This window comes from Cervus elaphus, chromosome 12, assembly GCF_910594005.1.
Source record: "Cervus elaphus chromosome 12, mCerEla1.1, whole genome shotgun sequence".
Taxonomy (NCBI): Eukaryota; Metazoa; Chordata; class Mammalia; order Artiodactyla; family Cervidae; genus Cervus; species Cervus elaphus.
Window position 1 is genome coordinate 57,833,184 of NC_057826.1, and position 14,219 is coordinate 57,847,402.

A 14,219-nucleotide genomic window follows, 5' to 3' on the forward strand; every position below is an offset into this window, starting at 1 on the left:
GAGGAAAGGGCAACATGAGGGATACTTATGGTGACAGAACTGTAGCTTGACTTGATCAATGTGAATATCCAGCTTACTGTATTATAGTTTTGCAAGAGGTTATTATTGGAGGAAACTGGGTGGAAATTTTTATGAGATCTCTGTTATTTCGTACAACTGCATGTGAAACTACAATTATCTGAAATTAGAAAGGTTAATTAAAAAGAAACTTAAAAAAAAATCCCAGACCAATACACGAAGTAATTTTCCTGGTTTCGCACAACCAAAAAAGCATAGAACCTAGAGATGAGCCAGGTCTGGTTCGTCTTGGTTCATCACATGCTCCTTTCTTAGAGATCATCCCAAGGGCAGCATAATGTAGTGGGAAGAGTGTGCTCTGCCACTGGGAAGTACTTGGCTTCCTAAGTGGAAACCCCTGGGAATGTTGCTTAGTTCTCTGAGTGAAGAAAGAAACATGTTTTTCCTTGATTGGCAAGTGGTTAAGTGAGTCTAAATTTACATATGTTTTCAATATTGAATACGGTTTAATGTAAATGAATTCCCACCTGAAAACAGTACACAGAGATTATTAGCATCGTAACAGTAATAATTAAAGCCAGCATGGTTATAGCTTTCATTTAATATTCACAGCTTTAAGAAGTATCTGACTTCTATGTGGCAGATGACACAAATGGAGCCTAAGGAAGTTGAGTAACTTGCCTCACAGATGGTTCATAGTAGAGCTGGATTTGATCCCAGGCAGTCTGGCTCCAGAGTTCATGCTCTTACTGGGAGCATCAAGTCAGATGATACTGTAGAAAAATTAATATACTGCTGCTTGAGGGGAAAGATTTCTTATCATTTAGAGGGGCTATTGGTTAATTCATCTTTTTTACAAGGATTTACACATGGATTCATTTTAGATGCCTCACCATAATATCTCACTACTAATATTTGACAATGAGCCATTCTTATGAAAGCTATTTACAAGAAAAGGACTTCCCCATGTGGGTCGTAACGATGATCTTCATTTAATCCTTGGCATGCATGCAGCTTAAAGGTGACTTTATGAAACTATTCAGATCTTTTGGATCAATAAACGCCTAAAAATTCAAAGGTTGACATGGAAAATGTATCCAGGGTGCCAGAGGTTTGTGTTTGTACAAAGAGTTATTTAGACATCAATGAATAAGCATCATAAAGTTTCTATAGAGAAGGGATAGCTGAGAAGACTTAGAGTATTAACCCCATTCAAGAAATATATTCATTTCTAAAAGAAGCTGTGAAAAGAGTCTCACTTAAAGAATATTTTTTAAATGCAAATAGTTTCTACTTCCTGCCCCCTTCCTCCACCTTGTCTCAGTCATGAATATTTGTTTTGATACTGGGTTTTCTTAAGGCAGATTTACATTTCTTTAACCATGTCATTAGAGCTATTCTAGTTAGAAGCCACAGTATGATAGAAAGGATACAACTCAGAATTGAGACCCAGGTTCTAGGCCTGTTTGTTATCTAGAACAGGTTTGTTTTTGACTGTGGAAAAAGTCATTTAGAGTTTCTGTATCTGTTTCCTCAAATGCTGGATGTGCCCTCTCTCCACAGAACCTGGTGAAGTGTTCTGAGAAGCAAAAAAGTACAATGCAAATTCCAGCCCTCCAAGTTCTCATATCTCCTTTCCTCCAGGGAAGACCGCTCGCCAGGAGAGGCAGGCGAGTGGCTGTGAGCGTTGAGACAGTGTTTGATCTCCAGGAAGTCTCCTCTCAGCCTCCAGAACCCAGTGTGGTGTCTGACCCAGGTCAGCCCCCAGTACAAGTCTGCTTCCCAAACAGCTATTTCTGTGTCACAGCTTTAAGCTGAGGTTCAGAAAGCAATTAATATTCTTTCTTATTTATTGTCTCATAAATTTTTTGGAAATTTATCTTTTTCCTAGAATATAATGATTCAAAAATCATGTAAACCCAGAAATGTCCACAGATTGCCTATAATTAAGTGTGATTAGCAGTCATCTGTCCAAAGTGGCAAAGAGATGTATACCTTGCAACCTGGAGACTCAGTCCCTGAAGAAGTCTCACTTATACATTATCTTACCTGCTGGTGGCCCAGAGCCAACCACATAAACCCTCCAGGGTTTCATGTTAATATTGCTGAGCTCTCACAGAATTTGAGTTCGTTGGCAAAGTACTGGTGGTTATTTTAAAATCTGAAAATGCAAAAAGTATTGACATTGCTAAAAGTATTGACATTGTAGACTCAGAAACAAAGAAAGTTTTCAGAAGAAGAGGTGCTTTAAAAGAATGGTTTATCATATATTAAATGCAGTGAGTATTTAAAGGGAAAGTACACACAAAATAACTAAGGTTGTGTTGATTAGGGATGAAAACATTTTATTCTATTGTTGGTTGTGCCTATATAGAAAGTCAAGAATGATAGGATTTTATTTTATTTAAATTGATTTTCCAGCATTTACACTGATTCTCCTTTGCTATCTCCAGATAAAAGGGAAAGTTATTTACCTACCTGGTTTTGTAATGTTTAAGCAGTGATTGGTCAGGAAGAACTGGCTGACACCTGGCTTCTCTTTAGGTTGTTCACAAGATGTTCTTGTGTTCACAAGTTGAAACTCCATTTTCCAGTGCCAGAGAGTGAGCTCTGAAAACAGGTAAGAGTTGGGTTTGAAACCTGCCATCAGCCCTGGATAGCTGGGTGGCTTCGTCTATGTGGACCAATCTCTCAGAGCCTCAGCATCTTCTTTAGTAAAATGGCGTATTCATGGTTAATAATTCTGACCAATTAACAAATCCAATCACAGAAGACTATTATAAAGATTAGAGATAATGTGAATATTGAGCCTGAAACAGCAGTACCCCAAAGGATAGTTTTTAACTTTCCTGTATGCGCCCTGGAAACCATTTCTAAATCCATGTAAAGCAGAGAAAGTAAGTTCAAAGTTCCTCAGGTGGCTGTACCATGTCATTTGAAGATCACAGTGACTAAGCTCCCTTCCCTTACAGCAAACATAAGTGAGGAGGAAAAAGCCTGAAGCCTTGCCCTGGTTTTGGCACTCAGATGAGGCCTCAGCATTCTGCTCAACTTCACCAAGGTCTGCTTCGGAACTGAGAGCTGCACACAGAGGAAGTTGCTGAGCCACTGTGATAAGGAAGCATAATGACAAAACTTACCTTCCTGGCAACTTTGAAAAAAGAAAGGTTTTTAACCTTGCATTAAGTACTTGTGTCAACTCCCAATGTCCTATATATTAACTCAAGAATCCTGACAACCACTCCTATTGTATGAGGTGTATTTGCAAAAGGGTTAGGAGCAAAGGTTCTGGAGTCAGACTGCCTTCATTCTAATCCTCACATCACAATTCACTAGTTTTGTGTCCTGAAACATGAGACTTACCCATTCTGAGACTCATTTTCCTCACCTGAAACCCAGGATAATATTGATGCTCATCTCCTAGGGCTGTTGGAAGGCTCATTCACAATCTTAGCACAATGCCTGCCACGAAGTAAGTACTAGTTAAATAATTATTGCTGTTGTTGTTTGGCCAATAGTAATTATCTTGCACAAAATCAAACACCAGTAAGAAGGTAGAAATCCTGGTCTTCTGACTCCAAATCCCAGGCTTTTTCTTTTACCATGCATTACTCTACTGAATGTTTATTGCTTCGTTAAATGATTAAAACACCACAGTACTGTTTGTGTTATCCATTGCACTGAAGTATTCTAATTATGCAGTGCAAATCAAAGATCGCTATAAATAGAAAATAATAATGTTGTTTCACTGTTCTTTGCACTTGCTTGAGAAAAAGAACTCACATATCACACTATGTCTTACCCTCCCAGAAACCCTGCTTCCTGGGAGTTATAATTCTTTGATGTGTGTGCTCAGTCGTGTCCAGCTCTTTGTGACCCTATGGACTGTAGCCTGCCAGGCTCCCCAGGCCCCTCTTCTGGGACTTTTCAGGCAAGAAACTGGAGTGGGTTGCCATTTCCTACTCCAGGGGATCTTCCCAACCCAGGGATTGAACTGACATCTCTTGCATATACAGGTGGATTCTTTACTACTGCGCCATCTGAGAAGCTATAATTCTTCAATATCAAAACCAATTTCAATCTTGCCAGCTGAAAGGACTCTGCAATTTGATGGTGTAGAGGTCATATTATCCCTCCATTTTGGGCCAAATGGTGGCATCAACTGTTTGTCTCCCTTTCATGTTGTTCTCTTGTATTTTGCTCCAACTTCCTCCAAATACAACAGCTGGTATAGCTGCAGATCCCACCAGCTTTCTGGTTCACTGCTTAGTTAGGCTTAAATAACTGTATGCTTGCTCCCTACTTCACTTCTGGGCTTGGCAACACTCCAGGCTCCTTGGGTACTGAACCTTGTGAAGTCTGTAAATTAATTTTCCAGACTAGCCTGGAATGAACTTCAGACAAGGTAGCTCTGGAGAAATTCACATTAACTTTTTCCACCTCATTTAAAAATAATTTTTCAAATTGTCAAATAGAAACATTCACCAACATAGACCATATTCTGGGCCTTAAAACAAACCTCAACACATTTCAAAGAATTTAAATCACACAAAAGGATTTCTATGAAAGCAACCAAATTAAACTAGAAATCAACAGCAGAAAGACATCTGGAAAATCTCTTAAAAAAAAAAAAAAAGCTTGGAAATTAAACAACACAGTTCAAAATAACCCATGGATCAAATAGGAAGTCATGAGGGGAATTATAAAATATCTTGAGCTGAAAGAAAATGAAACTACAACATATTAAGATGCCAGGGATGCATATAAAGTCTTGCTTAGAGGAAAAGTTATGGCATTAAAGGCTTATATTAGAAAAGAAAGATCTAAAATTAGTGATTTAAGCTTTCATCTTAGAAAACTAGAAAAAAACAGCTAAAAGCAAAGCAAAGAGAAGGAAGAAAATAATAAAAGAGATGAAATCAATGAAATTGAAAGAGAATAGAAGTCAATTAAATCAAAAGCTGTTTCTTTTTAAAAATCAATAAAACTGACAAGCCTTTGTCAACTGATCAGGAATAAGAAGGGAAAAAGAAACCCCTCAAATTACTAATATAAAAAATGACAAGAACTTCCCTGGTGGCCCAATGGTTAGGATGCTGAGTTTCCATTGCATGAGGCAGATGTTCAATTATTGGTCAGGGAATTAAGATCCCTCATACTTCAAGCCATGGTCAAAAAATAGAAAAAAAATTTTTGTAATTACAGAGAGAACACTACTATATAAAGGATAATAATGTAATGCTATTATATAAGAGCAACTTTATGCCCATAAATTCAAATATCTACATGAAACAAACAAGACATAAACTCTCAAAGCTCACTCAAGAAGAAACAGATATCCTGAATAATGCATGCTAAGTTGCTCAGTCATGTTCGACTCTTTGCGGCCTTTTGAACTGTTGCCCACCAAGTTCCTCTGTCCATGGGATTCTCCAGGCAAGATTACTGAAATGAGTTGCCATGCCCTCCTCCAGGGGATCTTGCTGACCGAAGGATCAAACTCTCATCTGAATAGTACTATATTTTAATAAGGAAGTAAAATTTGTAATGAAAAACATTTCAGCAATGAAAATTCCAAGTGACTCTACTAGCAAATTCTACCAAACGTTTAAGAACTAAATAATACCAATTTAATATAAACTTCTCCATAAGACAAAGAAACACTTGCCAACCTATTTTATAAAATCAGCATTACCTTGATACCCAAACAGACAAAAAGATGAAAATAAAACGACAGATATCTCTCAGAAACAAGGAAAAAATTCTTAATAAAATATTATTAGTAAACTCCAGGGATGCATCAAGGTGATAGAACACTATAACCAAGCTTGTTTTATCCCAGGAACATAAGGTTGATTCAACATTTTAAAATCAAAGTAATTCACTATATCAAGAGACTAAGCAAGAAAAATCATATTACTATTTCAATAGATGCAGAAAAGTATTTGACAGAATTCACCATACATTATTAAAACAAAACAAACAAAAAACACCTTTTAGCCAATTGCAATTAAAAAATTTTTCCCAATCTGATAAATAGCTTCTCTGTTAGTTCTTTACTGCTGTGTAACAACCCCCAAACATATGTACCAAACAACTATTGTCTCACAGTTTCTGGAGGTTAGGAATCTGGGTATGACTTAGCTGGTGCCTCTAAACCAAAGCCTCTCACAAAAGTGAACTTACATTGTCTGCTGAGGCTACAATGTCATCTGTAGGCTTACTGGAGTGGGGATGGCGGTAGGGAGATCCACCTCCAAGCTCATTCACAAGATGGTTGGCAGGATCCAGTTCCTCACAGAATGCTGGATTGAGTGCCTACTGTCTTCTTGGCTGTTGGTCTCCTCAATTCCTTGCCATAGGGCAGTTCACAACATGGCATCTGGATTCCCTCAGAGGAAGTGAGTGAGAGAGTACAAGAGAAAACTCAAGGCAGAAGTCATAGTCTGTTTGTAACCTGATCTCAGAAATGATATGCCATTACTTTAAACATATTTTATTCCTTAGAAGCGAGTCACCAGGTCAAGCCTACACTGAATGGAAGGGCATGAATACCATGAGGCAGAGATCATTGAGGGCCATCTTAGAGACTGCCTACAAGGAAATCTAGTTAGTGCAAGATACTTAGTGGTGCAAGACTGAATGTTTTCATCCTCAGATCAGTAGCAGGCACGTATGCTCTCACCACTCCTGTTTGATATCACACTGGAGATGTACTAAGTGCAATAAGGTAAGGAAAAGAAATACGAAGCGTACCACTTAGGAAGAACAAAAACTGTCCCTATTCGGAGATGACATGATTGTCTACAAAGAAAACCTCAAGGAATTTACAAAAGCCTTCTGGAACTTTTAAGTGAGAAAACAGATGACAGATTAGCATATGAAAAACTGCTCAATGTTAGTCATTAGGGAAATGCAAATTAAAACCACAAGAGACCATTACCCATCTTTTAGAATGACTGAATCAAAAGAAGTGAATACCAAGTGTTGGCAAAGATACAGAGTAATTGGGGCATTGCTGGCAGGAATGTAAAATGGTACAGTCACTTTGGAAAACATTTTGGCAGTCACTTACAGTGATATATACTTAACATATGACCCAGCAGTACTCCTCCTATGCATTATTTTCTCAAGAGAAGTAAAAACATATGTTCACACAAAAGACCATACACTGATATTTATAGTGGTTTGGTTTATAACCACCAAAACTGGAAACAACTCAAATGTTCAGTTGGGAATGGATAAACAATATCCATACAATGGACTACTACTCAGTAATAAAAAGGAAGGAACTAGTGATAAATGCAACAACATGGATGAATCTCAAATATATTAAGTGAAAGAAGCTTAACCTCAGAAGGCTATATAATGTATAATTCCATTTATATGACATGCTGGAAGAGGCATAACTATAGAGACAGAAAAAACAATTTGCAAACAATTTTTGGGGGGTTCACAGACCACCTCTAGCCCATCCCTGGACCCCATCCATATGCCTCTCCATTTTCAAGGCAGCCTCCAATCTCGCTCCTCCTAACTGCAGCTCCTTCCTGAAGCCTATCCAGATTTACATTTAGTGGCATTCTGCTTGGTACAGAAATGGTCCCCATTTCATAAACAGCATGAAAATATTCTCTCTTCAGCTAGTGCTTCCAGGGCAACATCCATCTTGATCCTGGGCATATGGAATGGAAAAGATGATAAAGTACTGAGGCAATCTGCCCAGTGGCAAGTTACCATATTTTGAGATTTCCCCCAGGTCCATTCATTTTCCATCACTGTGCTCAGACCAGAGCGAGTAGGAGCCAGTTGGGAGAAGGATGTAAATAAGGAATGTAAGACAAGGCAGGCTCTGTGAGCCTGCATCTCCCAAGTTATAAGCCCAGCTCGAGTGGAACCATCCTCCCCACCCCCGCCGCCCTGCAAGCTTGTGGGATGTAGACTGTTTCAGTCATCACACTGTCACTTTTCCTTGATCCCTTTCTCTCACTCATTTATTCGTCACCAGCTGCTACAGCACTGACCAGGACAGACACAGAGGCTGCCCTCAAGGCGTTTACAGCCCCGCAATAGGTCACAGTTGTCACCCCGTGTGGTACAGGCTGCGAGGGAAGTGGGAGTGGGGAGTGGGGAGTGGGGCGTGGAGGGGGGCGGCTCCCAGCGCAGCCGTCTTTGCAGCAGACTGCCGGAGCTGCGTTTTCCACGACCTGCTGGAGTTTGCAATCTTGCAGGCCTCCTCTCCCGGGGCAGAAGGCCACGCACAGCTCCTCTCGGGTCCCGAGAGCCGCCCACCCGGGCCTCTCGCCGCACCTAGGACGGCGGCCGGGTCCGGGAGGGACGCCTGTGGGCGCAGCGGCCCCGCCCTGACCAGCGCGGGCGGAGGCCGGTTCCCATAGGGATCGCGGGCCGACCGGCTGCGACAGAGCGGGGCCAGAGTCGGCGAGGCTGGAGCGAGGCCGGCGAGGCAGCCGCGGCGCCGTGAGTCCCGGGCGGGGAGGGAGGCCGCCACGTGGCGCCGCCTGAGGCTGCGGGGTGCCGGCCAGAGCGCGGGTGGGAAGCGGCGGCGGCGGAGGAGGGTCTCCCCCGGCCCCGCGCGGCGGCAGGACGGCGTTGCCCTGCTCCCTGCGGGGCTCCGGGCCCTACCTCGCCGGGCTCTCCCCTCCCGCCCCGCCCCGCCGCCGCCCCCGCGGGGAGCGGGGAGGTATCTTCGTGCCGAAAGGAAACGAGACCCGATATTAGAACCGGGGAAGCCCTTAACCTTCCAGGTCCTCCAACCAGCTCATGTGTCTTAGATCGGATGAACCTGACATTGAAAAGATAGTCTTACAACTCGGCTCGTTTTAGGATGACAGGTTACATTTTAACTTTCAGGATATACAACAGAGGATTAAACTTGAGTTACCAAAGGCAGCTGACTCCAGGCTGTCGTCTTTGACCGAGTGGCCACGGCTGAGGGGCGAGGGTTTAAGGGACTGGGTCTATTCCTAATTGTGTAACAATTGCAGTCTTCTGTCTTAGGTCCTTGACAAAGACCCATCGTTGACTGGGGCTGTTCATGCCAATATTTACTAAGCGACATTTTCAAATTATGTGAAGATCCATTTTAAGAAGATTTATTCATCAGTGATGGAGAAGTATGAAAAAATTGGGAAAATTGGTGAAGGATCCTATGGAGTTGTTTTCAAATGCCGAAACAGGGACACAGGTCAGATTGTGGCCATCAAGAGGTTTCTGGAATCAGAAGATGACCCTGTCATAAAGAAAATCGCCCTTCGAGAAATCCGTATGCTCAAGGTAATTTCTTTAAGGTGAATTTTCAAGAACTAAAAAATAAATAAATAAAGTGAGTCATGTTATATGAAATAAATGCCTTGAGATGTGGTCACATCTTCCTTCATAGACTTTGGTCCTCGATGATACAGATGGGGTGTCACCAATTGTATAATGAATTAGAAAGTGGAGTCATAGGTGTGGGGAAAGATGGTGTTCACTTTCAGACTTGATATTATATTTTTCTTCCCGGTAGCTTCTTTCACATGTCACCTGTAGATCTGGTTCCTCAAGAGTCATCAACTTTAACAGTGGGATCTTTTATTTTTCTTCCTGGTAGCTTCTTTCACATGTCAGCTGTAGATCTGGTTCCTCAAGAGTCATCAACTTTAACAGTACAGGAACTTTCCACAACTCCAGTCTGCTGGTGTGCATGATTTTTAAACTTCTAGGCTAGCGTCTGTTGATATTCTTAGTCTGTGAAGAGAATTAATCATTCACCTGTTTTCAAACTCCCAGGAAGCTGACAGGTTCTCATTACACCTTGCATTGATCTACTGCTGAGCTTTATAATGTCTTTGTCTTGTCTCTGGAAGAAGGATTTTTCTGTACGTGAAATGATTGCTTTAAAAATGTTCACTAGTTAGCTCTTGGAGACCATGATACTTGGAGGGGGTGAGTGTTTATTACAAGCTGAAAGCATCTTTTTCCTGAAATGGAAATGAAGAAGGAAAGTATTTTTCCTTCATTTTTTTATTTCTGTGAAGGTGAACTCCAAATCCTGCCCTATGTAGAATGCGACCTGCAGTGAACACAGTGAAGGTTAACTTTCAACAGATTAACTTTCTCTGTCGGGGCTGGTTTTAAACAGGACCTCTGTGTTCTGACAAGTGTAACTGACTATCCAACAAGGGACGAGCAGCCTCGTGGGGGCTGAGTGGAATATCTGGGGAGTCTCCTCTTATCTCTGCTTCTCCCTTTTCTCCAGGGCTCTCTAAATTCTTCTCCCCTGTGAATTAAGTGGGTGGGATTATCTCTGGACCCCAAATAGGAAGTAGCAGGCTTCAGATAAATTAAAATGGGTGGATAACAGGAAAACTTTCTCTATTTAGGTCTAGGACATTTTTACCAGCAGAATGTTTTCAGTTCGAGAAGACACTTCTGAAGGCCCCGTGCAATGCTCCCTAGGGCAGAGTGAGACAACAGTGTTTGCCCATCACCCTGGACTCCCTGCTCTCACGCCTCTCAATACTGGGAGAAAGTCTCACGGTTTCTCTGGGACCCATGGGCATTTTTCACTTTCTCAGGCTTTCCCTAGAGGAGAAGGTGATCACTGAATTTCAAAGGGGTTCATTTACTCCAAAGAAAAGCCCATCTGTTTTTAGTAGAGAAATACTCTTTTTCTGATTCTGAAGGTCACCCGCAGGTGCCTCTCTGAAGCCTCTCACTATTCTTTAACAATATGGTGTTTACAAGTTTAGTCTCTGAATTAATTCACTTTCTTCTGGATGGGGGCCCTCGCCTCGGGTCTTTGTGTCAACCACTTGGCATGTAATGCACCTCCAATAAATGTTATTGTTGAATTGAAAAAAAGATGTTAAAAAAATAAGCTCCTAGAAACTATAGGTTGGGACTTCCCTGGTAGTCCAGTGATTCAGGCTCTGTGCTTCCACTGCAGGAGTCGGGGGTTTGATTCCTGGCCTGGGAACTAAGGTCCCATATACCCTATGGCACAACCGAAAAAGAAAGGGTAGGTGTTGCCAATAAATTAGGAAGTCAGATGTGTTTTCTTGAAAAACTGAATACTGATGTCCTCTGAAGGATAGATGTGTATGCAGGACCCTGATTTCAAGGCACGCAACACTCCATTCCCCAAAATCAAGGGCACAGCTGTAGACTCCTCTGGTCTCTATGAGGTGATGGGACTAGATTATCAGTAGAGCCTGTCCCTTCAAGCCCTAACTTGTCTGAATTCTTAATATTCCTAATACATAATGGGTGCTTAAATATTTGCTGAATAAATGAATTGGGGGTTTGTTAAGTCATATTTTCCCATATATTTATTCTGTAAATATCTATGGAGCTTCATTATACCTAAAGTAATGTTTCCATTAAAGTGTACATCCTGTCTTACAGATGTTTAACTGGTGGGAGATGAATTCTCCCTCAGCTGTCACTCCCAGTAGACTGGGTTCCTAATGGGCAGGGTCTGTGTCATTCACCTTGTGTTCCCATGCCTGGCATGAGCTCTCTAAATAAAGTGTTTGGAGGCCTGCTTGAACTAGACTTTGAAATGTTTAGGGATGCATGGAATGAAAGATAAGGTGTTCAGGGCAGACAGTCTCTGCTAGGGAGAAAAAAAAAAGTGCATAGTGTAAAGCAGTATATGGAGGGAACACAGGTAATAACCCCAAAGTCTTAGCAAGATTCCTGCTGGGTGCTAACAGGCCTGGGAGAAAAGAGAAGGAAAGGAAGCCAGTGTCCATTAAGAAGGGGTACAAGGAACTTCCTGGAATACAGGTCTGGCCCTGGGATAAGTGATGGTTTGCACATCCATGCACTTGAGTTCCAGGGTTTGGAACCTGCCTTGGGGACATGTTGTTGTCCATGAAAACAGGAAACTGGTGAGGTCTAGGCTTGTGTTTAGGGCCCCATCTGAGCTACATTCAAGGCATTGCCCCATTGCCCATGGAAGGGGAATACTAAACTGGGAACCAAGCATCGTTCTGTGAACTCAAGGGCTCACTGAGTGTGCATTCCTAGAGTTTTCCCTGCATACCCCTCACAGAGTTGAGGCTGTTAATGACCTTTGCTAAGGTCAGAAACTAGGACGACTGAGGCTAGAGGTATCTTAGTGACCTTAGCGGATGAGATTGGTCAAGGGCCGAACCCCAGACTGCCCTTATTGTGATAAGGAAAGTAAAAAAAGCAGATTAAGACCATATATAGAAGGCTTCAAATGCCAGGCTGAAGAATTTGGCTTTCACCTGAAAAGAGGGAAACCAGCTAAGATTTTTTAGTAGAAAGTTATCATTTGCAGACTTTTAAATTTCATGAATCAATAAACTTCAAAAAAAAATTTTTTTTTACAGATTGGGTGGTCAACATTTGAAGAAACTGTTTATCACCATTACTTCATAAACAAAAGGACATTTTAATATTTTTTAAAAACTAGGAAAGATATAACTTCAGGAAAAAGCAGTCTTCCTGAGAGAGTAGTTGACAACTAAGACAACATCTCTCTGTATATACATTTCTCTGGTGTGTGAGAGTATACAAGTGTAACAGTGTATGTGTGTATGAGAGAGAGCGAGAGATCATTGCCCCTATTTTTCCCATTTCACTATCCATTGATGAAAATGCAGACTTCATTTGTTTTGTGCAGCCTAAATGTCACAAAGGTTAATACTATGTCTGAGAACAAAACTCCCTGGATCAGATGATGTCTTACTTTTAGGATCTATCTGATACAACAAAATTCTAATACTACAAAAGCAATGAATGGTCCCTTGGATTTTATATTATAGTAAAATTTGGCATGTATATATCCTCAGAGAATTACTTGTATGTTTTTAAAACCATTTATTTTAATGACTTAAAGCAACTCCTAATAATTGCTATTGGACTCTTTTAAAAATTACAGTTGTTTCCATTAAGCAGATAAGATCATGAGAGTGAACTGTCCAGCAGTCAATTGCTTAATTATTAAGGCAGCACATCGATAGTGTTTCCTGTTCTTGATGTGAAAGCATATATGAAGAAGTAACCATCCATTGGTAAATGGTTTTAAGGATGAAAATTATTATCAAGAAACCTATTTTGCTAATATTTTTAGAAAACATATTTTTCTGAACATTTGAAACACTTTTCAAATAGCGTTACTTCATGCCATTTGGAGAGAAAAAGTATGACATGTTTTTATGAGATAAATTCAGTATTTGTACTCATAAATTGCTTTCTAAATGTAATCCACTCTTCACCAAGAAGTCCTATTGCAGTAAACCCTTTAATATTTTCATTTTGAATCTTATTTTTTCCAGGTTACATAATTAGGCTTTTAGAAAAATAAACAATGGCTCCAGTTAAAATTAGTCAGCCCAGGGACTTCTCTGGTGGTCCAGTGATAAAGAATCCACCTTGCAACACAGGGGATTGAGCGTTTGATGCCTGGTCGGGGAACTAAGATCTCACATGCTGAGGAGCTTGTAAGCCAGGGTGTCATAACTAGAGAATCCATGCGCCTCATGGAAAGATCCCATATGATACAATGAAGGTACGGTGTGCTGCAACTAAGACTTGATGCAGCCAAATAAATACATAAACTAAAGTAGTCAACTCATACTCTAAAAAAAACAGTGACAGAAATAAAATTATAATGCAGTACCTGAGCACAAAGCAACTATCCCACCCTTTCTCAAACTCACTTTCCGCTGTGGAAAAAAAAAGGAAGAAGTCAATATTTTCAGTCAATGTTTTTTTGTTTGTTTATTTTTTTAGTATTTATTTATTTATCTGGCTGCACTGGGTCTTAGCTGCAGCATGTGAGACCTTTTAGTTGCGGCATATAAACTCTTAGGTGTGGCATGTAGGATCTAGTTCCCTGACCAGGGATTGAACTCAGACCCCCTGCATTGGGAACATGGAGTCTTAGCCACTGGACAACCATGTAAGTCCCTCAGTCAGTGGTTTTGATGAGACACCTGTGTGTAAGACAGTTGACATGTGTTCATTTGGCATGAACACAGGAATTTCTACAGAACTCCTGCCATGTCCCGGGCACTGTCCTAGATGTCTGTCCTCACAAATGAGAGACTAACAGTAAACAAATATGTCACGTGGTAAAGAATGAAGCCAGGTAAGGGGGTAAGGTGAGGGAAGGGCTTGCTTTTTTATACAGAGTGGTTAGGGAAAGCCTTCCTGATGAATGACAT

General features: G+C 41.0%; 1 protein-coding gene and 1 long non-coding RNA gene across 5 annotated transcripts in view; one reads left to right on the top strand and one right to left on the bottom strand.

Moving 5' to 3' along the window:
• Window positions 1–541: 541 nt before the first annotated feature.
• Window positions 542–2,675, bottom strand: LOC122705603. Its single transcript, XR_006344154.1, has 3 exons — window positions 2,497–2,675; window positions 2,068–2,179; window positions 542–791 (listed from the first exon to the last, which is right to left on the bottom strand). It is a non-coding gene; the product is annotated as an uncharacterized LOC122705603 (long non-coding RNA).
• A 5,684-nt stretch (window positions 2,676–8,359) lies between these two features.
• CDKL1 (cyclin dependent kinase like 1) overlaps window positions 8,360–14,219 on the top strand; it is a 47,913-nt gene continuing 42,053 nt past the window's right edge. For 2 of the 4 annotated variants that reach the window (XM_043919514.1, XM_043919517.1), the window contains exons 1-2: window positions 8,360–8,496; window positions 9,037–9,312. In XM_043919514.1, coding sequence (XP_043775449.1) covers window positions 9,145–9,312 — 168 coding nt within the window. In that variant the 5' untranslated portion in view covers window positions 8,360–8,496; window positions 9,037–9,144. Of the gene's footprint in view, window positions 8,497–8,756; window positions 8,871–9,023; window positions 9,313–14,219 lie in introns of those variants that run through there. The other 2 variants (XM_043919515.1, XM_043919516.1) reach the window with 2 other exon arrangements.